Source organism: Lipophrys pholis, assembly GCF_963383615.2.
Source record: "Lipophrys pholis genome assembly, chromosome: 8".
NCBI classification, from domain to species: Eukaryota; Metazoa; Chordata; class Actinopteri; order Blenniiformes; family Blenniidae; genus Lipophrys; species Lipophrys pholis.
Window position 1 is genome coordinate 21,978,614 of NC_137630.1, and position 22,515 is coordinate 22,001,128.

A 22,515-nucleotide genomic window follows, 5' to 3' on the forward strand; every position below is an offset into this window, starting at 1 on the left:
GGGCGTACTTTTAAAGAATCTTTAATAAAAACAGAAACTGGAAACGATCAAAACACAAATTTAACACCAAAACGGATCAAGAGCCTCAAACTGGTAAAAGCAGAATAGGGTGTTAAATTTCTTCATAACCAAGAGCTTTCACTAACATTGCACTGAACACGAACTTTTCCTCCCACTTTCCATTGCTACGTATACAGTATCGAAGAGGAGATACCACTAACCTAGGAACTAAATTCCAAATCACTAAATGAAAAACATTGTTCTCTGTATTACAAGTGGAGTATTAGATGAACTTATAACCAATATGCAAATAAAGCTCCCAAAAAGCGCAACATTAAGACCCAACTGTTACTCGGCTCTGAATCACATCACTTCATAGCCGCTGCGAATGCCTCTCATCAACAAGCAGGCGAACACGATGCCCATTATCTGAAAGTCAGAGAGAGAGCAGAGCTATCAGTCATCCTGCAATACCTACCAGGTTATCTACAGGTTACATCACAGAAAACAAGATGAAAAATATCAACACATTAAAAGAAATGTTTAAATAGGCTATTTAGACACAAAGATAAGTGTGAGAAGACGGTTTGTTGCACTGCATTTCCAGTCATTTGTTGACTCATATTACATACCTGCAGGAAGGCGATAACCAGAGCTGCCACTATCACCCACATTATGTTTTTCTGCAGCAAAGCCTCCACTGCCTTACTGCAGCCCTAGGAGAGAAAAGGAAGTTTAACCAAATGTCACACTTTGCAGGTTGAGATCAGCCGCCCTCCTCATTGCACTTCTACACTTGTCTTTTGTACACAGTGACGTCTTCATTGTATGAAGTTCTGCAGACTTAGTTTTCAGGTGACAAAAAGGAGGAAATGTTTTGTCTTATAAGCCGGACCAAACCTGAATACATACTGCATATGTTCAAACAGAAACAGAGTAAAAGAAACAATCATGACGTCTTTCATTTGTAGCTGGTACTTAAATAACAAGCCAAGTACTTGTATTTATTTAACTACCATTTTCTTTATCCCAGCACACAAGCGCAGGAGTGTAATCAATTAATTTGTCATTGACATCCTGTCACCTCACAAAGTTATGACACTTTTCCACTAGCTCCTACCCAGCCTTACTCGCCTCGCCTAAGCCTCAGTCGTTTTCCATTAAATGCAGTAAGACCACGGCGTGGGCGGAGTTATGGGACCTCCCACCAGCCGTTAGTAGCAGCAAAACAAGACAAACAAACGGTACAATACTTTAAACTTCAATGGAAATGCGGTTAAATGACGTTTGCCAGGACAGCTACAGATTTTGGTCGGGTTTTTAAAATCTGCTGTGAAAAGAGGACGCTGGAGGAAGCCGGTCACCAGTTAACAGGGAAGCCAGCTAATCCAAAACACCGCGGCTCGGAGACCTCCCGATACTCGTAGCGGGTCGCTCCGTCGAGCTCCTGAATCCTCTGGTCGGCCACCAGACAAACAAATGCCTGCATGTCGTTGCTGCTCCACTGGGTTTATTTCTGTGCATCTATCTGTTAGTGAGCGTTTTTGTTGTGATCAGGTTTAAAAATAAATGACGGGGTGAATAAGACGCTCTCCTGACTCATCGGCGCCTGCCGTTTGCCGATGTCACATTTTCTACTGGACTTGGCTCACTTCAATTCTCAGGTGCGCAGGTACCATGAAAGTACCAGGAGGCGGGGACTAACATGTGGTGGGAAAGCATCAATAGTGAATAGAGTCAAGTCGAGTAAGGCTAAGTTTGAACTAGTGGAAATGTTGTGTAGATTACTCATTCCACAATGATAAAAACACGAAATACTGAGAAATGTATCTAAATCTCACGTTGGTCATCACTGTAGGCAACAACATGGGAAGATTTACCTGCACGTGCACTTTGGAGGCGTCTGTCATGAACCCTTTTCCACAGTTTGTAGAGACATTGAGGCAGCACGAGTCAGGCACCGAGTTTCCATCAGGGCCGAAGTCTCTCCAGTCAGCAGAACTGTTCACACCGCAACACTTAAGCTGGAAATGGAGATGAAACAAAAGCAAAACATTAAAAACATATGTAGCTGCTGCAAGTCTCTTGACATATTCAGTAAGACCAGGGGTCGGCAACCTTCAACACTCTATCACCCAGTGTTACTATAACTTTAGATAATTTCTCTCTCAGATTTTTGGGGCCAAATATAATTCGAATGTTATCCAAGTTCAGAAGCAGAAAACTACAGCTCATCCCAGCCTTTATGTCTTCAAGACAAGCTTCTAGTTTAGCAAGTCGATTAGTATCACCTGGTTTCATAGATAAATAGATTTGTGTGTATGATCGAAACCAATTTAGTGCTGTACCTTTAAGCCCGATGATATGTTCTCATCTCTGTAATAGGATGTTTTGATCAATTGTATCAAATGCAGCACTGAGATCTAATAGGACCAGAACAGAGACCAGTCCTTTGTCTGAGGCCAAGAGAAGATCATTTGTAACTTTGACCAGTGCTGTCTCTGTGCTATGATGAGCTCTAAAACCTGACTGGAAAGACTCAAATAGGTCATTTTAGCATAAATGGTCACATAGCTCACTTGCAACCACCTTTTCTAGGATTTTGGTAATAAGGGGAAGGTTAGATATCAGCCTGTCATTTGCTAAAACACCTGGGTCAAGGGTGGGTTTTTTTAAGAAGAGGTTTAACAACAGCAACCTAAAGGATTGTGTTACAAATCCTGTTATTAGAGGTAGGTTGATCTGATCTAGTACTGATGTACTAATCGGGGGAAAATGTCTTTAGTTTTATACGAAATTGGATCGAACAGGCAAGTTGTTGGTTTAGATGAAGCCACGATGGAGGATAACTCAGAGGTCTATAGGGTGGAAGCTGGATTACTGTAAATGAGGTTCTATTGACAAATGTGGAAATGTGGCTGATTGGTCTGCGACAGCTTTGGGCAGTGAGTCTTTAATTTTATCCCTCATAGTGAGAATTTTGTCATTGTTTTCTTTCATTAAGGAGGAACAGTAGGCAGTCCGAGTTTTGGGAAGAGATTTTTCACAGATTAACAAACTACTTCTCCAGGCTGTTTGAAATACTTCTAATCGAGTTAAATGCCATTTCTGCTTTCCGACCCAGGAGCCTAGATCCTGATTATTCAATGTAAAGTGACTAACTGATGCAGTCTGCGGCAGTAAGCCTGAAAAAGTGAAGGACTTTCGTCAAGAGTCATTCCTCCTCCACACAGTTCACCAGAGGGAGCTGCAGCAGCGCGACCAAAGAGACGCGTGTGGCTCCAGAGCTGCAGGTTGCCGACCCTCGAGTAAGAGGATATAACTTAGGTCAATAACTAGTGCAAACAGTGGTGTCATGCAGGACCGGCCAACAGGATGCTGCAGTGTTATGAGAGGGTGTTGTCAGAATAAGCAATCCATGAGTCAGCTAGATAATGCTGGACTTACATCCTCCTGCAATTTGTCCACTGAAGTTTTGAAGTCCTGCGTGCTGTTCTTGTAATTGTCAATCATCTCAGTGAGACTATCGTGGACGATGGCTGACACCTACACGGGAGAGACAAAGTCAGAATGGTCCAGCTGGTTTACTGTGAACTACACAGAATAGTTCAAAGTTCTACTCACTTTGTTCCTGAAAATGTACCCGGCGATCGCTGCTGCAATCTCAACAAGGATGATCAGTGACAGGAGAATGGCAAACTGTGGGAAGAAGAAACTTTTTTGTTACAGACTGAGTGCAACGCTTAGATTAGAGTCCTTCCTGATATTGAGAATTGAGCAGTACTTAATGCAATTAAAGCTCTTGATTTAAAAGAACATATTCGATACTGTTCATTTACTGACCAACAGATTTTTATCTGTGACACACATTTATTTTTCTTAAACTGCAAAATATTTTGAAATATTACCACGGCTAAATCACCACTTATTAGATACTGTGTGCTAGCATTACCATAGTGACCATGCAGTAGTTCTCCTTCCAGGCTCCACAGCAGCCGAAGAAAGCGACAAAGAAAATCACCACACCGACTCCAATCAGGATGATGGGAGCTCCTGACGCTGATACATCTTTGATCTTGAAAGTGCTGTGCAGAGACACTTGCACCAAGATTCCCACAACAATCAGTGCCAGGCCACATAGCTGCAGAAACACAAAAAGGTGTTGTTTAATGTAGAATTAATCTGCCAATTTCCTGTTTTTATTATGCGTTTGTTTTTATGATCTTAGGCTAGACAACATATGATTTCATGATTAGACTGTGCGATTGTAATGATCCGAGACTATTACAGTCAACACTGGGTAAAAGGTAGGGTACAACCAGGACAACAGTTCAGCACAGGACAAACACAATCACACACACAGTCCCATGATCAGTTCATAATTACTAAATAAGGACATGTTTCATTTCCTCAGAATATCTGTGGTATGATTAAATGATAAGCGGATATTCATGAGTCAGATTGTGGGTGGATGAGCTCAAGCAGCTCATTGGATCTTTCACAAACATTGTATAGATGAGCTGTTTGAACATGAGCCTCGAGGATCAACTAGTTCTTATGCAAACATCTAAAGACGGCATTCCCTTTACGTTGACTGCTCTGAGGGTAAATACAGACTGACGTATTGTGCAGTCAGAGGCCAGTTGAGCTGAAATAAAGACAAAAAGGATTTGTGACTATTATTCTGATATTGACTTGTCACTCTTGCACTCCTGATTTTATGAAATTACTTCTCAAATGTCGGTTTTTATTTTGGGCTATTTTAGGCAATTATTTGTGAAGGTAATCATTTTTGTTTGTTACCAAGTAAACAAAACCTCTGACATCTCTGACAACTAATTTCAAGATATAATTTTACTTTTTCGTCCTATTGCATAAGTTCAGAGTGAAAGATTAGATTTGTATAAACACTTTCATAATTCTTTAGATACTATTAAAAAACAGACGTAACAAGATGAATTCAACTTTGATTTTGTAATGGACAATTGAGTGACAAGTGACAGTTTGCGTATGTCGTCGTATGTAGATTATTAATAACTTATTTTAAAAAGTAATACAACAATTACATTTTGTTTAAGTCCGTATGAAAAGTTTTGTGGAATTCATGTTCGTGTGACACATTATCATCCTCCTTTATGTAAAACTGTGTGTCGCTCCAGCTGCTGCTGAAAACCTCTTGTCGTTGACGCCAATGTAAATATTTGAGTATGATTCAAATAGGTGACTAGTGGCTGACGACACAAGATATAAAGCAGCAGGCGAACAGAGTGAAGATGGTCACATAAATCCCAGAACAAAGCAACTACTTTCTATGTTGATCTACTTCTTCGGATGTCTAAATCATAAGTGTATTCATTTATTTCCCACATTGACTTAAAACATTTCACAATACAGTTGTTACGTTATACAGTTTCCTGACACAAGGACCATAATGCAATAGGACTAAACAGTGTCAAAATGACTGATCATGAAATTCAGCAGTTAACAAAAAGTGTCTTTACTGCTAAGCTTACTCCTCGATCAGAAGCAATGAACAAATTCATACATCAGTGACTTTAGAAAAATACATCACTTTCTCAGATGTTGTATTTAGTTAACTTAAACAATATAACATAGAGCAATGAAATGGAAAACATGCTAAAATAAATATTTTCTAAGCTTCTTTGTTTGAATTTTGGCCAAACACTACTCTAATAACTCACAACTCTTCATACTGTTGGTTCAATAAAATAAGACTTCTGAGATAGTAAGACAGCACAGACAATAGGAAACGGTGAAGGATGTTTACTAATGATTCTTTTAACAAGATATACAACTACTTTATTTGCATCTGTAGTGTGATGAAAACTGTGTTCAAATGTTTCACACACTTGAATCTCATTACTGTATTAAAGTGTGCTATGAGCTTGCATAAAATTACTGTTTACGGTTTATAAGCACAAAAGTGAAGAACATGAATTGACACCTTAAAAACATCTAATGACTGCTTTCAACTCACTATAATACCTGTCTAACGGCAATGCCTCTCTTGTGATCGCTGGTGTGTACACAGATGATAAACAATACAATAGTCAAGAGTGTGTGATCGTTGCAAACTGTTCAAATGAATAAATAAGTAAAACTGAACTGCACTAAGAATGACATTACATAGCAACTTAAATCAATAATTATTTGTACACTGTTGGCACATGTCGAATCGGTGGTCGGAAAGTGAAGCACTACCAGAGCAGCTTTGTCATCCTTACTTACTCCTGTCCCATGTGGCATGACTGCTAACCAAAAGTGGCCGAACTTTGAGGCCTTAACTGGCATTGTGTCCACAAGTGAGGGAAAAGGTGTTGATCTGGATGAGTCACATGATCCCGTTACACTCAGAAATCTGGTCATGAGATTCACCCCCCTCCCACGTCCTCTCACTCTAACACCTTTAAACGCACATGACAAAACCTCAAACACTGCCAATCCAGGAAGCATAACACCATGTCCAGCATTTTATTGTGGAAATACACAAACCTGGGAGATCATCTGAAAGGATTTGGCAAAGAATAAAGAGACAGAATCCTCAAATGTCAGGTGATTACGGTGCTGGTTACATACTTTTATTAACCTAAGCAACGGGGCAAGAAGGGCCAGGTTGCTGTTTGAAGTCACAAGGCTGGTAAGCAGGATAAATACCTTAAAACAGGCCCAGCCATAAACATTACAGACAGATGAACATGATAAGCTTGTTGGCCTGATAACACAAATCACCCAAAGATATCATAAGCTGGGCTTCTTTACTCCCAACACATTTACTCTTCAATCCTCCATAACAACATAGTTTTTAGGTGCTTTCCATAGCCACGTTAGCCTGTTTTTAAATAGAAAACACATATAGGTTGGGAGGGTTGGCCTTTTACTTACCCAGAAGATTAAGTTGAAAAAGAAGACCAGGTATTTGACACATTTCATCCCCCCTTCCACGGCCATGACTGGAGAGAATCAACTTCCTCTATGAAAACACAGAAAAACTTTAAATTGCATGTTTTCCACTCTTTATTTTAAAGCTGAATTATACGCACATTACATCAGCTGTAATATGAGCAGCAGCACAGTGGAAGTTCTGACTCATTTCCAGTAAATCCCTCATTCACACAAACATTAAAGTATAATAAAAAGCAAAAGCTGTAAAATCGTGACTTTTTATGTCAGACAGAGAGCCACATAAAGTCATTTTATTTATCTATTTTTTATTGTTTGGGTAAAAGCACATAGAAACTGTTGAACGTTAAGAAGACCCACAAAATGGGACCACGCGAATATCAAATTTTAAAAACTGAAATGTCAATGTGTTGTGAATCTGGACAGGTCTGGGACATATATGAAGCATAAAAGTGCCCTTTTATAAAGACAAATAAGAGCCTTTTAGGCTTCGTCTTGAACCGTTAATAACGGCTAGCAACAATACGAGCTTTGTCACGGGCCAAATTACATCAACTACCACCAAATTACCGCATTAGTCACGGCGACTATGAAGTTAGTGTTGCATAAACACTACCAAAAGCAACCAATTTACATTAAAAAGTTGTCAAAAAGCAGAAAACATCTTAACTTTTTCTTCTTTTTTTTTTTGGTGCGCGTAACGACCGTTAAACGTTCCTATCGATCAAATTACAATTACCTTGAGGAGAAAATTTTGAGAAAATAATGGAGGGAAAAGCGATTTCAGCGGTGTTTGGGAGCCTTACCTTTTCAGGAGAAGAGTTTTAAATCCTGCGTTCGGAGGCGACGTCGGCTTCGTGGGCAAGTTTTGGACAAAGTTTGGGCTGTTTGTGGCTCTGCTTCCTTCGTCAGCTCCTGATTCCTCCGCCTCCTCGACGTCCCCCCCGCCACACACATACACGCACACGCACACGCACACGCACACACACACGCACACACAAGTCGCGGCCACCCAACAACCACTGCTGTGATGCATTCACAGACTCTCCGTTAATTACATCACTTTTTCCGACCACGTCGAGCATTCAGGGTAAACATGTGAGCATGAGTTTGGTGTATATAGGCAGAAGAATCACACAGGATTACCATTTGTTTGATTCCGGGTTAAGAAAGCACGAAACTCATTAACTCTCAAAGGGACATTTCAGTTTTCTGCCTCCTAACCTGTTGTTCAGTTTTCCATGTTTCGGTCTGATCAAATAAATGGGTCTTGTTGCCAGTTGTCCAAGACCAAAAAAATAAGCCACGTTATTTTCAAACTTTTTCAGAGTTTGTGAACTAGTGCATACTGTTCTTACATAAAAACTGCCACATCATTACGTCTAATTTTCAATTTTAAACCAATTATTTCAAAACCCAATATCAAACATAAGGCACCAAACATCCGACCCAAACCACCAAGCAAATTATGAAAAATTTAAAGAAAACTTAGTTTTTTTAGAAATGTTTCATAAAATGAGGGAACACACTACTGACACCTGAGCTGAGATATTGGTGATGTTGCCATGAAAGATAGCAAATTAGCATTAGCCTCAAAACCATGCTTGACAGGGTGAGATTTAGCATTAGCATAATTAGCATTAGTATCATTTGCATCGTTAGCGGTAGCATTGTGAGCATTAGCGGATTGTGAAAACATGCATAATCTAGCTATTGCTGAAGTTTTTGGACAGTTGGAAATATTTTACACCAGAAGGCATCATTAAAATTGACTTTATGATGAGACTGTATTCATTTTTTGTCGTAAATGTTTGGTCATCTGAAAAAACCAAAAGTATTTTTATCATGTATAATCTGCGCCAAAAAAAAGAAAAAATACCTTTAAATTTAAAGGTCAGGCCCACTCAAGATGAAATTGGGCTGTATGCAGCCCCTGGACTAACACGTGTTTGGCACCCCTGGTTTAAATTCATAGGGGGAGGCCCCTTCAAAAAATAACTATTGGGCATAACCTCATTACCAACATTTTCTTTTTTAACTTAATCTGAGTGCTACTGTCTATAGAGAATAAATCTGTCTGAATCTCGAACACTAGACGTTTTACAGTGTTAATCAATACACATTCATATTTTAAAGTATTTATATATCTGTGATTGTCTAGGAAGTTCATTTGTCTGATTGGCAATAATGACATTTGTGCCAGATTTTCCAGAAACTTTTAGTATGTGGTAACGTGGACAAATAATGGATGTAAAACATTAACAACTATGAAAGTTGTGTTTCACAGTTTTCCTTAATAAATAGTGCATGTCTTATAATAAACTCAAGGTTACAAATGTAGGCTCATACAGAAACTACATTATTGCAGCTTTGTTATGGTCCATAATCAACATAAACAATAGTGAGTTCACTGATATTAATAAAGTAAGGCAGAATGATTATTATTGGTGATTGCATAACCAGGATATGACAATCTGTCACAAGTTGTTTCGCAGAAAGAAAACCCTTTTCAAATATTTCCTCTTTTCTTTGCACACTATTTCATAAGAATTCAAACGGCAGAGTTTTGGTGTGTAACCTCACACGCATTCAGGTTGACTGTATGTTAAGTTAGATTTAAAATAATTATTTAAAGTGGGTTTGTTTTCTTTCAGAAGCAAATTATCCTGAGAGAGTGGTCCTCCATTAAGTGAATTTGTTACAGACATAGGATCATGTGGTAAAAGTCACAAGTCTTGCTATGGAAGAATTTAGTATTGACACTCACATGCTGATAGTGTGAACTCTTTTCACCACTCAAACGAAATATCAAGTGACGTACATTTATATCATACAAGACTAGTTCTATGTTTGCACTGTTTTCTATTTAATTTCCAATTATATGCTCCATATGCTCACTGTCGTAATGATATATTATTCTGACACTAACACAAATATTCTCCTCAGCTGACCGAAGTGTAAACTGTGTATTCATCGGGTAAAAAACAACCATCTGTGTGGGGGATTGATCAACTGTGCTTAATTTGGTTTTACAAAGCAGATGTAGTCTGACTTCAACTAGTCTTTTATACTTTCATGTTACTGTTAAGATTATCATCTGAATGTTACCTTGTTGTAAATTTTCAGCGGGTATCATCTAAATCTTTATTTACCTTTTAATCAGACTTGGCATTACAGGTAGAAAAGATTTTTTTAAAAACCCAGAACTTAGTGAGCAGCTGTAGCACAGTGATAAAAGAGCTGAAATGCATCGTCATGTGGTTAGGCTTTATGGCCAAAGGTAATGCTGTGTGCACCACATGCTCCAGTAAGGCAGTGAGTAGTGTGACATGTGTGAGGATTCAACCTCTCTGCCACATGCAGGAGGCACTTTAAGACAAACACCACCTCCTGCTTTTAATCAGGTGTCAGTCTTACGTCCATTCCCACGGTAATTACTGGACACATTAAAACTAGATTATTATGATTCAAACTAAAAAAAGAGCAATTCACAATGTATGAGACATCACACCCTGAAAGAGCAGAGGCATGCATTTCCAAAAAGCTTCTCTCAATAAAGAATTATTTAATTACCCAAACTAAAGTGGGTGGTGTATTAGTCTGAAGTACTGTGGGAGCATGTTCATCTTGCTAATAATGAAACCAATACGGAAGTAAGAAAGGAAAGAGAGAGAGAGAGAGAGAGAGAGAGAGAGAGAGAGAGAGAGAGAGAGAGAGAGAGAGAGAGAGAGAGGGAGAGAAAGAGGCAGACAGACAGACAGAGTGTTTTTACTGTGTTGAACTGCTGGACTTTCCAGGATGTGCCCTGCCTTCGCCCATAGTCAGCTGGGTTTGGCTCGAGTGCCCCGTGACAGTATTTTGAAAAAAGAATAAAAGACAGATGGATGTGAATACTGTTAGGAAGGTCTTAGACACCAGAAGTGTGATTATCAAATTTTACACACGAGAATAATTAGTTGGTTTTCATTGCAGACATTCAGGCTTGCCAAAGCAGGACATGGGTGTTACTACAAACATCCACTAATACAGTTTCCATTAAAGGCTTTACTGTGTAGAAATCTCTATATGGAGCTTAAGCGAAGACTGTGGAGTTAGGGCAATTTAAACATACAAGATGCAACATTCAGCTAATATGTTTTGCTTGTCTCTCTGTGCTATGACATTGAACAGTATATGCTGTGAAAAATGTCAACACGGTCTGTGGGTGTCTTCCAAAGAAGGATCTCTCTGATGTCCACAAGATAGGGTTAAACTACAGGAGATGCTCAGCTGTCACTTTGGTCTAGTGTCTTGCTTTATTCATGAAAAAATGTGAAAGATTTCTAATCAATAATGAACTAAAGACACACCCATTACCATGTTTTATTGGACAAATACAGGTAAGTGAACCCTTCATGACAAATACATTAAGTTTGTATCTATCTTCATATCTGTCTGCATATTTACTCACTCCACCAATTTCAAACTGGGACTTGTTTGGTTTGCATAACCATGAAGGTTTATTGCTTCGGAAAACACATTTACTGCAGGCTCATACAATGAAATGCAATAATATAACCACTCCCTGCCCCTTCCCCCAAAAAAAGTCCAACAACTTTTCATCATTTAATTATCATATATTGATTATTCTGAGGTTTCTTTTTTCGTTTCAACTTAATTTCTATATTTCTATATTTATCTATATATCTTGTTTTTCTCTTAATTCAATAATATGGAGAAGTTTTGCATTTGAAATTTTGGTTAAACAAAATATTATTTGATGCATACCTGGCTTTAGAAAATTCTGGATTACTTTTTCTACCATTTATTGATTGATACTTTACCTCATTGGACCTGACGCTGCCGTATCAGCCATCTTGGATGGGTCCCCCGTTCATTCATTCATTCATTCATTCATTCATTCATTCATTCATTCATTCATTCATTCATTCATTCATTCATTTATTTATTTATTTATTTGTAACATGTGAAAAGTGTATATGTGAGAATGTGAAAAACAGTTACAGAAAGCAAGAAAGAGATTTTAATGACCAGACCCAGGATGCTCACAGGTGTTTGGGACATCAAATACAAATCACCATTTCAAGTAATCACGAAAATGCTGCGAAAGGTCCACTGCTTGGCTCTCTTCAGTTTTCTCTCAAGTTTTTTCTACAAAATACGACATCGACTCCTCTGGGCTATCGTGCGAGCGAAGAGTGAAGCCACCCAACCAATATGGCGGTGACACTTGATTACGCAAGGGATGACGTCCCACCACGTGATGAACAGCTACGTACACGATGTCTGAGATGTGATTGGCTGAACGGAACACCCTGACCCGGAAGGGGCGGAACTAGAAGTTGTTCGAAGAGGGATATGGTGAAACGACCATGGCGGGATGCATGAAAATGACAACCTGCTACCTCTCAGCAAGTGTTCAACTCATGCTCTTCTCTGTGCTCCTTACCTGTTTACCTCGAGCCTCACACCAGCATACTGGTAAGAAGCGGAAGCAGAAACAGTCCCCTGAAGTTTTTTTAGACGTTCATTTCAAGACAAGTGTTACCCGAGCTAATTCAAGTTAGCTTGTGTTTGATGCAGTGAAACTCCATCGGATTCTTCATTAGCGTCAGTTTCTGCACTTTGTGAAACCCCTGCAGCTCTCTTACTGCCAGTTGGTGTTTGTTTCTTAGTAGAAACAGATCAGATTTCATTTGTTTACTTGTAGAACGTTTACTAAGTTTGGACAAGTCTCGAGCTGCCCCGCCCTCATGTTATGACTAATTATTAAACTATGAAACTGGAAACTTGTGAGCCTAATGATCCTCAGTCTATCCCCACTCGATGTCTGGCTGTTTATAAACCAAACACTCACGAAAAAGTCAATACCATTGATACCTGAAGGATTTAGTTTGGGTTGGCCGTTTTAAGAACTTTTGTATTTCGTTAGGGTTTTTTTGATATTTCATCCAGGTTTTACATGGATGGCCTGCATTCAGCAATAATACTCCAATGACAGCACGTTTTCAGGCATTAAACATATCCCATTGTGAACATAAACTTGTGTTTGAATGTAATGAATTGTGAGCGTTGAGCTACAAGATGTTGATGATTATTTATGAACTGTGGGTGTCAATAAGAATTTGTTTGTTTGACAAGTGAGTGATTTTCAGAAACTGTATCTTAAATGTGTTGCAGAACAATCAATGTCAGAAGTTAACAAGATGTGAAGCAAACCTATAATCCGCATGTCTTTTGTAAAATGCAGAAAACAAACATTCAATACTTGATCTGCGGGATGGAGAGGAAATTACCGTATCGGGACCCTACCCATTCTGTTACAAAAATTCTGTTGTGCCAACCTGGAGGCAAACATGGACAAGAATCCAGGTAAGTCTCAGTAATATTCCCCACACATGAAAATGAATTAATATAATACGATGGACTAGTGTTGTTCAGCTTTGTAATAATGCAGGGTTCCTGACAGGTCAAAGTGTGGAGCACAAGTGTGTTCAAGCTGGTGACCGTGGAGGGCGAGGAGGAGCTGCAGCAGCTGGATCACTTCAGCATTTTGGGATGGTTTCAGAGCCTGTTACGCGAGAAGCACAATGAAACCACCATTAATGTCAACCTGTACAAGAAGAAGATCTGCTTCAAGGTCGATCCTGCTGGAAAAACATTGTACACTGTCAAGTTGCTTCGCAGTGAGTGGGAAAACAAATTAAGTAATTGCCGGTGAATTACAGATATTACATGGACACAACTGTTATTCTTGACTTTTTTGCAGAGTTTGATGTCTATCTGTTCTTGGTGTTCCTTGCTGGGGGTTTGTTGTTTTTCTTTGCTGACTCACTCAGCAGGTAATTTCTCTCTTTTTTTCATAATCAACTCATGTTATAATAGGAGATTCCTAACGGATTATGACAACTATTAACTATGTATTTTTCATTTTTTTGAAGGAGTCAGGCTTTTTTCTACTCTGCTGGTATGGGCACAGGCATGATCGCCTCTCTTATCATCCTCTTTTTCATCCTGGGACGCTTTATGCCTAAGGTAATGTCCTATTTCACACAAACAGGAAGTAATTTCTTTGTTTTAACACTGCTTCTTTGCAGTAAGTGCCAAATCATTGGTAATCTTAAATCTTGATTTGGACAGTTTATTATGGGCGCAATTAATATAATCACCTTTAAATGCGGCACCATTCAAAAGGGATTAATCTGACTTCCTAACAGTTGAAGATTTGTTTTCACTGAAGCATTTTCATAACAAGAAGAATCAGTCTACCAAACATAGATTTCCTTACTTTTGGTTCTTAGTCTATATTATAACTAACTTCAGTTATGTGGGTTGAATTTCTTTGCTCCAAGGTTTGACGGCATTGTTTGTGTTTGCTTCCTCCACAGAAAAGTCCCTTTTATGTTTTGATCGTAGGGGGCTGGTCTTTTTCCATCTACACCATCCAGCTTGTTTTTAAGAACCTCAGCATCATTTTGCAGGAGCACTGGCACGCAGCATTAGGTACCAACTGCTTTGTGAACATGAACATTGTCGTCATTGGAACTTTATAGAAACAGACCAAAGCAGTGCTCTGTTGATAGTAAATTACAGATCACATAGTAGATCAAAAAGCATCTTGTAATGAAGGATTTACTTAATGAATTAGTAAGTAATAAAATGCATTTGCTGATCCGCATTTAAAATAACACCTGACTCTTCATAAACCATCTGATTCGACCCATAAGAGAGGATGACATGTATTCGGGCCTGAAAGCCAGAAATATGCATGTAAACACAACGCTAATCTTGCCAAGATAAAATCTGCATGCTCACTTGTTAATTTGCAGGATCTAAGTCAGTATTTGTGTCTTCCAGGTTATGTAGCAGTGGTGGGGTTCATCAGTTTTGCAGTGTGTTATCGTTACGGCCCCCTGGTTGACCAGAAGAGCATTAATATCCTGTCCTGGACGCTGCAGCTGTTTGGTCTGCTGCTGATTTATTTAGGAATTCAAATCCAACATGTTGCCTTCACTCTGATGGTGGCAGCTGTGATCGCCAAATATCTGGAGTACCCAGTGCTCATGGCGTTTGCTGCATATAGGTATGTGTTTCAAAATAACCAACACAAGGTGGCGTAAGAGTACCGGCAAGCTGTGAACCACAATGTAGATTTTAAATCAAATCAAGTACCTGGTTACATGTATTTACTGATGAGACACAGTTTCTGTTTCAGGTTTGATACTGAAAATCAGGGATTTGCCACTTTGATCATTGTGAGGGAACATTAAATCAAAGCGACAAATAGTCATATACACTCTGCTGCTGACAAGTTAAATTTGTACAATTAGGATTTCTTTAAATTGTACTATTTGTTTTGCTTTGCAGGAAGATGAGGCAGTACGTGCGGTGGAAGCCGGAGCCGCGTCGCCTGCTGACTGAGGAGGAGTACCAGAAGGAGGCGGAGGAAGAAACCCGCCGCGCTTTGGATGAACTGCGGAAACAATGTAACAGCCCAGAGTTCAGCCCATGGAAGACCGTGTCCAGACTTCAGTCTCCAAAAAGGTCACTTTGAAATGACAATTTTCCTTTTTCTTTGAATTCCTGCAAGTGTGACTGGCAGTAACAGAGATACACTGGCGTGTCACTTGTAGATATGTTTGAATCAGATCGATGTGGTTGTTTGACACTGGTTAAGAGAAAAATATGAAATCAAACATTCTTGGATTTTAGCAACCAAACTGATTTAACCATTAGTTAGACACCCTTCAGGTGCATTACAGTGTATTTTCACCGGTATCATCCTAAATATATAAACGCTTGTTCGGTTTAAGAGGTTGATTACTTGATTAAGAAATGTCTGCATGGTTCATTTATATTTCCAGTTGATTTCATGTTTTTCTTTTTTACTGCAACATTGAAATGGAATTTTTCTATTGAACGATATTTCAAAAATAATCAATTGAATTTCACGGAGGATAAAAAAAATCACACAGACTGAAATAACAAACTGATTTGAGTATGTTCCTCCTGTGAATATCCGTGACGACGTACTTCTGATCCTGACATTCTCCCGATGACACACAGGTTTGCTGATTTCATCGAAGGCTCACCCCACTTGTTGTCAAACGAGGTGTCCGTCCACGCACAGGAGTACGGCTTTGGAGGATCTTATTTTGAAAATGAATTTTTTGACACCGACGACGATGAGAGTGAAGACGACATCAAACAATTTGTGAAGCCGGAGTGAGATCAGGCTGCGAGGGAGGGTTTTTAAAAGCAGAGATTGTTGCTCTAACCTCTGAGAGGTGGTGTGAAAGCACGTCAGCACAGACTCACCGAGGGAATGCCGTAGAATGAATTAAAAGGAGAAAAAACAATCCCAAATTCTCCAGAATCAAAGAGGTATTCTGAAAAACAAACAAAAAAACAAAACTGACAGCCGAAGGCGCAAGGGGAGGTCGTAATTTTTGCTTTTCCTGTTACATGACAAAGATTTATTTTGAAACAAGGGTTAAAACTTTGGAGCTTGGTGGCTGAGACCATTCTTTTTGTGTTCCAGTTGTCGTGAGTCTAGTGTAGAAGGGTCAAGGGTTTGTGTTTTCAAAGCATGTTGTATTTAAGAGCCGCTGCAGTGACGACATCCAGGCACAACACTGATTTACAAATGATGATTTGCCAAGCAAAGGAGAACCAGTGTGCGTGCTTGTTTGTTTTCACACATTTCGTTTAATGGATATTGGTGAATGTGTTTCACATTATTTTTGAATAAAAAAATATATATTTTTGAGACTCAGTAACTTCATTGGTATTGAACGGATTTGACCAAAGATGCAAAAAAAAAAGTGCTTGACGTCAACAAACTAGATGGAAATGAGAGTAAAAACAACAAAAAAAGTGATTATAAACTAAAGAATAAAAAGTATATGCGATACAAGAGTTAAAGATGCCCTGACGGTCCTCCACTGGATGTCACAAACGTGAAAACAGTGTAGGGGGCGCTATGGAGCCATTTTGCCAGCCACATGCTCAATGACCATAAAATATATATATTTATTTTTTTTTGCCACTTCTAAAACAGTATGTGCACATTTCTACCAGAGTTTGAGCACGATTAGGCCGTACAAATGCAGCAATTTGCACAGTAAGAGAAAGCGATGTAGTAATAATAATTGCTTGCATTCCAGACCGAGCAGAAAGGTTTGTGATCAGATCATGAGGTGCACGTTTCATTAATAGGGAATTAGTCACGGGGCTATCCGTTTCAGAGCAGCCGTTCTAAACTATTCAGCGTTTATACTAGGTCACGTAACAGTCTCTCAAGACAAACTACAATGGGGCAAAACCTTTTTCTCTATGAAAAGTTGTCGGGGATTTGTGATGCATACCAACGAAAAATAGGACTGTTATGCATTATAAATACATAAAGAGTGACAGTATGATCGCAAAGGGGATGCAGACTACATTTGCATTGTGTTGCAGCAAGAAATGGAACAAACCAAAAGAGGTCACGTTTTGAAAACTGCTACATACTTAAATATCCAGAGCCTTCTGATGCTGCTGCTGCTGTTGTTAAAATTGAGGTGAAGATGATGAGCCCAAGAGTAATCAATGAGCCCTCATCTTTGCTGCTTTTGCCCAGAGTTGGATTAAGCAGTTGAGAATTTGGATGCTTTGTATTAAAGTCTTAGAACCAAAAACTAAGTGAAAATGCTCAGAATTTCCAAATGAATTCCTAAAATCGTCCCAAAACGTGTGATATATATATATACTCTCATAGGTTTGTCATAAACTAGTTTGGAGGTTTTTATTCTTGACAACAGGGACACAATCTACATTTACCGACTGAGCTGAATGAGGCAGCACCGAGTTGACAGTTTATAAAGAAGAAAGTTTTGTGATTGTTTTGTTATGACAACAGCTCAGGTACAACAACTAAATTCTCCCGGGTGATTTGTCGTGGTTTTCTCCATTCCAACCGAAAATATGTGACCTTCAGTTAACAGGATGTGAAGCTTTGGCATTGGAAAAAAAATTGTGCCACACACCTTCGATGGTGTCCATGTAAATCAGTGAGCATTTAAAAAAAAAAAAAAAAAAAAGCATCCGTTCTGAATACATCTGACACAATGACACACTTTGTGTCGCCCAGCAGAGTTTGCAAAGTTCACATGAAATTAAAAACGAAAGCAGAAATGGGGGGGAAAAACTGCAGCGAATGACCTAATTTGTTGTTCAACCCAGATGGTGTTATCTCAAATCAAGCAGCTTTCAGTATACATTAAAGAAAACAACACCGCATTCATCTTCCCTCTCCCACTCTAGTTTCATTTAACCCTATCTGTTTACTCTGGGACGTGGTGACATTTAAACCGTGATCCTCTATGCATTCCACTACTTTACATTATGCCTCCGTCCCGCCAACACACGTCAGGGCAGGAAGCAACGCCGCTGCACAATATTACCGTCAATTGCAGGACGCGCATTAAACAACTGATCCGGCGTGCTGTTATTTGCATGTTTCCCAAGCTCTGGTTCGCATAATCAACAGTGAGACCGCACTCACATTCCGCCTGCGTTTCCTTAGAACTACTTCCCCAAAGCAGGCGTCCAAAAGAGGAAAAGCTCCCGGCGCTGCATTCCCAGCTGTGGAAGGCGGGAGAATCCCTTCAATATCTAAGCATATAGCAAACACTGTAACAGCCCCCTCATGGCTGCTTCATGTAAAGTGAGGGGATTTTCCCACAGCCTGAAAACTATCCGGTCAATGATCAGCTTAATCCCGAAGACCTCCTTTGACTAGTTCCTATCCCGGACAAAGTGGAATTAAAAAATGCGGACACAGAGCTTTTGAATCAAGACATGTATGATGACAAGGTGTTTATTGGAGGCGTGTTATTGCATGCTGCATGTAATTCCTTCATAGTAAATTAAGAGAAAAAGCATGCAAGAGAGAGAGAGAGAGAGAAAAAAAAAGGAGGCATCAATAAAGACACAACCCACAGACACTCAGCTCTGCAGATTTGGAGCCAGCACAGTTCGTAACAAAGAAAATGATGTCAGAGAGAATAGTTAAACGTCACGCTTGTAAGCAGTGCAATTGCCTTTTCTCAAAAAACGAGAACTAAATCTTCTGGCTTTTACATCAGGAACATCAGTAAAGAACATAATTACTTTGCTGTAACAGCAGCAGTGCAGTCACCTTTTCCAGGCCGCGGAACGCAGCTTGAGAAGTAACGTTGACGGAAGTGTCCGCCGAGTCCGTGCAGCTAAAACAAAACCGATTTCCATTTGATCAACTTTGAAAATAAAATTAAAAAGTTCAGCAGAAACAGAAAACTAAAAGTCCAAGTTGGTGTTTTAAAATCCAGTATTTCACTCAGCTCCTTCAGTATTTGTTGATCCCAAATATCCGTACTCCGTGAAACTGAGGCAGCTTTGGAAGGAGGACGCTGAGGAGGGAACTTGTGTTGATGACGAAATGTGTCGGGTCGTATTTTGTGTAGAAACTGGCGAGAATATACCTGCAAAAGAGATGAGGGCATCAGGATACACACCGATTTAAGCTCAAGACCCGAACATACAGGAAAAGTAGTTTACTCCTCCATCTTCTGCTGACAGTTTATCAATGAGTTCAGATGCCCGAAAATCTGTAAAGTTAAGGTAACATTTATGAAAGAAATAGAAAAAAGGTCTATTCTGTATAACGAAGGTAAGTAATTGTGAAAGACAAGAAGAGACAGCAGCTCTGCAGCTTTACAACAAAACGGACTAGTTGACTTCAGTAGTTGGATCTTGTGATTTTGACGTTTGATGCTAAATGCAGTCGGGCCGTGCTCGGGGTCATACAGTTTCATTTCAACCATAAAACGTCAGGGTATGGACTATATTGTTTTAACCACTTCTTTACAACAAAATGTGGTATTAGAAGGGTCATATTCAAAACAATGGTGGATTGTCGCATCCACTTAATAAGAAAGAATCAAGGGTTGCTGATTTAAAACGACACGGCTGACAGTTTCTACCGCCGCTGGTTAGAAATGTCAATCCAACAGTCGACCATCTTCACAACAGATTTTCGGGCAGCCTGATAATGCAAACTATGTGACCTGCACACGGTTCACAAAAGAGACTGAAGGTCTCATTAAAGATTTGCATGAGTTTCACCACCAACACACTAAATTCATCAAACCGCTGTGCTAACCAGACAGATGCTGAGCCGGTTGCCGAAATGAAAGTGGAACTCATGAAGCTGATGCTGAACACAAAGGGACTCACAGTACGATGGGTGAGATGGTGAGGAATTTGCGCGAAGATGTGAATTGGACACCATAGTCCATTTGTTCCCAGTGTGTGAGCAGACGGGCTTTGCCCTGGTCTGGTGTTTCGAAGGGAGTCCCCTTCACTGTGTGAAGAAACAGGTACATGACCTGCAAGGGGGGGATGCCGCACAGCACAGACACACAACATGTCACACAAAAACAAACATTTTCACAGTCAGTCAGTAAGTTGTTGAGTCATTGATATAAAAAAAAAACATCCCAGACATACAGACTACAAAGTCCCCAACTAAAGATAATCAGTTTGTGTCATGAGAGAAACAAAAGAAACACATTTCTTAACATGAATTCAAAATTAGCAAATCCTTTTCATGAAAAGTCTCAGTTTCAAAATGCGACGCATCGTTTACATTCTATTCTGAACAAAGTACGACGTTAAGAGATTTACAAATCATTGCATCTGCTTTTAATAAATGTATTGGGACTGAGGAGTTCCTTTTTCTTGAATGACAAATCTGCTCATAGTTTTTCTAATCGGTTGGTTGGTTCATTGATTGATAGGTTGACTGTGAATGGTTATTTAGTTTGCTAACATGATTATCAAAAATTATTCTTCTAACTTGACTTGATTTCCTGACTTCCATTTGCCAACTTACTCTAAACTCAGCCGCCACCTGAATAATCTCACTCTCACTTTAAGACATTACCTAACAACTGACAACTTTTCTCATGTGGACTATGTTTGTTTTTTACATAATGGATCATTGTGCAAGAAAAACACAAAACAAGTCTGTAAAATTGGTGGGGCCCGGAAAAAGAAAAACCACAATCCAAATGGTCAACATTACAAACCATGTTGTGGATGACGTTGGTCAGCGTCCAGACGAGCGGCACAGTGAAGAAAGGGATACTCAGCAGGACGATGTGCAGCACCACTGTCAGCAGCAGATAGGTGAGCCAGATCCCTCTGCTGTTCATCACCCGCGTGTTGGGGTTCACCTCACTGTGAGCTACGCCCACATTCATCTGGAAGAAAGAGGAGCATGAGTATACCCCCTGAGTACGAGGGAAATAAACTCAAGCACTCTGCACTGGTGCACAATGCAGAAAGAAAGAAAAGCCCAACAACTGTATAGTCAAATACACAAAAGCGCACCTATTTCTCTTCTGGTTAGTGTGGTTTTAAAACAAACTGCAAATGATAACTGTATAGTGAGAAAAGTCACGGGTTTGAGGCAGAACCGGGCCTGTCTGTATGGAGTGTGCATGTTCTTCCTGTGCATGGATGGATTTTCTTGAGTACTTCAGTACTCTCTATCTCCCATAAGTGTGAATGTGAGTGTGTGATTGCTTGTGTCAGCGACCCTGAATTGTATGAAGCGGTATGATAGAATGACGGATGGATTAAATTCAGTGCTGCACTTTATTAGTTAAACATGCGACATGTCATTAGTTTTCCACTGCGGTCAGCATATGACTTACAATAATGTATGGGATTTCGGAATCGTACTTCCAACAATAGCGCTCTTTCCATTCCTGGACCCACTTTAAAGCACAGCCTTTTCCTTTCACGTAACAATTTTTCATGTGATTTTTGTTAATTCGTCATACTTTATTTCAACTTCTTGTCTTTGCTAACTCCACCCGCCGGGGTTACACCCGACAACAAAACACGCGCTTCCTATCCCTACATCACTCTGCTAATTAAACTAGCTGCAACTTTCCATCGTAACCAAAGTAAAACAATAAAGCTGTAAGAATATCATAGCGATATGAGGTCGTTTAATCGTAACTGCCTACACAGGGACAGCGACAGGTAAAATTACGCTCGGTAGCTACAAGCTAACTGCTATCTACAGGTTGACGGGCGAACGTGGCGTTAGTTATAATGTGGACGACAGATTGACGCTGGCGGGGTCTACGCCCCTGTTAACCCGCGACTAACGAACCCTGCCCAGATGACATATGAAGGTATTAAACGTCACATTTCGCAGGAGTGAACTTTACCTTCCTGTGTTGTCGTAGCAAACCAGGAAATTCCTTTTTTTTTTTTCTCTCTCTCTCTCTCTCTCTCGCTTTTTCTCTTAAACCCCGCCCTCGCAGTGTTTTGTGGGCTGGCTCCTCGGGATGCTCCAGCTCTGCCCGCCCGGCCCTCCGGGCCGCTGCAGGTGAACAGGTGAGCCGGAAAGAAGTGAAGTGCTCCAGTTTCAGGGAAGAGCTCCAAGAAATTCCCACCACTGTCCGCGCCAAACATGAATGTGAACCACAGTTTTGAGTTCACTGTTAATTCCCTTACAGCTGCTAAAATGTCAGCACCATACAGGTGTGGTTCCTG

The 22,515-nt window shown here is 39.9% G+C and overlaps 3 protein-coding genes across 4 annotated transcripts; 1 reads left to right on the forward strand and 2 right to left on the reverse strand.

Annotated features, from left to right (window-relative positions):
- Nucleotides 1–5: 5 nt before the first annotated feature.
- On the reverse strand, nt 6–7,967 carry cd63 (CD63 molecule). Its single transcript, XM_080469885.1, has 8 exons — nt 7,728–7,967; nt 6,904–6,991; nt 3,953–4,141; nt 3,625–3,699; nt 3,448–3,546; nt 1,881–2,024; nt 633–716; nt 6–429 (listed from the first exon to the last, which is right to left on the reverse strand). The coding sequence occupies exons 2-8, from the start codon at nt 6,967–6,969 to the stop codon at nt 364–366; spliced, it is 723 nt and encodes a 240-aa protein (XP_080326011.1). The 5' UTR covers nt 6,970–6,991; nt 7,728–7,967; the 3' UTR covers nt 6–363.
- A 4,304-nt stretch (nt 7,968–12,271) lies between these two features.
- On the forward strand, nt 12,272–16,690 carry nemp1 (nuclear envelope integral membrane protein 1). The gene is made up of 9 exons (XM_080468852.1): nt 12,272–12,402; nt 13,172–13,293; nt 13,391–13,607; nt 13,691–13,763; nt 13,863–13,956; nt 14,310–14,424; nt 14,779–15,004; nt 15,289–15,465; nt 15,988–16,690. The coding sequence occupies exons 1-9, from the start codon at nt 12,294–12,296 to the stop codon at nt 16,148–16,150; spliced, it is 1,296 nt and encodes a 431-aa protein (XP_080324978.1). The 5' UTR covers nt 12,272–12,293; the 3' UTR covers nt 16,151–16,690.
- Nucleotides 16,691–17,694: 1,004 nt separating this feature from the next.
- ormdl2 (ORMDL sphingolipid biosynthesis regulator 2) lies at nt 17,695–22,273 on the reverse strand. 2 transcript variants are annotated; one of them, XM_080470222.1, is made up of 4 exons: nt 22,188–22,273; nt 21,033–21,206; nt 20,179–20,330; nt 17,695–19,424 (listed from the first exon to the last, which is right to left on the reverse strand). In XM_080470222.1, the coding sequence occupies exons 2-4, from the start codon at nt 21,204–21,206 to the stop codon at nt 19,289–19,291; spliced, it is 462 nt and encodes a 153-aa protein (XP_080326348.1). In that variant the 5' UTR covers nt 22,188–22,273; the 3' UTR covers nt 17,695–19,288. The 2 variants fall into 2 exon arrangements, with proteins under 2 accessions (XP_080326348.1, XP_080326347.1); XM_080470221.1 differs by having other exon boundaries at nt 18,753–19,424; nt 21,663–22,221.
- Between the last annotated feature and the right edge of the window lie 242 nt (nt 22,274–22,515).

What these genes read in the sequence shown, in the direction of transcription:
- ormdl2 (XM_080470221.1), bottom strand. Translation starts at nt 21,767, where the DNA reads ATGAAAAATTGTTACGTGAAAGGAAAAGGCTGTGCTTTAAAGTGGGTC. An exon ending in CCGAAATCCCATACATTATT is followed by an intron (nt 21,207 to 21,662) that starts GTAAGTCATATG and finishes TCTTTCTTCCAG; the next exon opens with ATGAATGTGGGCGTAGCTCA. An exon ending in ACCATCTCACCCATCGTACT is followed by an intron (nt 19,425 to 20,178) that starts GTGAGTCCCTTT and finishes TCTCTTTTGCAG; the next exon opens with GTATATTCTCGCCAGTTTCT.
- nemp1 (XM_080468852.1), top strand. Translation starts at nt 12,294, where the DNA reads ATGGCGGGATGCATGAAAATGACAACCTGCTACCTCTCAGCAAGTGTT. An exon ending in AGCCTCACACCAGCATACTG is followed by an intron (nt 12,403 to 13,171) that starts GTAAGAAGCGGA and finishes TGTAAAATGCAG; the next exon opens with AAAACAAACATTCAATACTT. An exon ending in CACTGTCAAGTTGCTTCGCA is followed by an intron (nt 13,608 to 13,690) that starts GTGAGTGGGAAA and finishes ACTTTTTTGCAG; the next exon opens with AGTTTGATGTCTATCTGTTC.
- cd63 (XM_080469885.1), bottom strand. Translation starts at nt 6,969, where the DNA reads ATGGCCGTGGAAGGGGGGATGAAATGTGTCAAATACCTGGTCTTCTTT. An exon ending in ACTACTGCATGGTCACTATG is followed by an intron (nt 3,700 to 3,952) that starts GTAATGCTAGCA and finishes TTCTTCCCACAG; the next exon opens with TTTGCCATTCTCCTGTCACT. An exon ending in GGTACATTTTCAGGAACAAA is followed by an intron (nt 3,547 to 3,624) that starts GTGAGTAGAACT and finishes TCTCCCGTGTAG; the next exon opens with GTGTCAGCCATCGTCCACGA.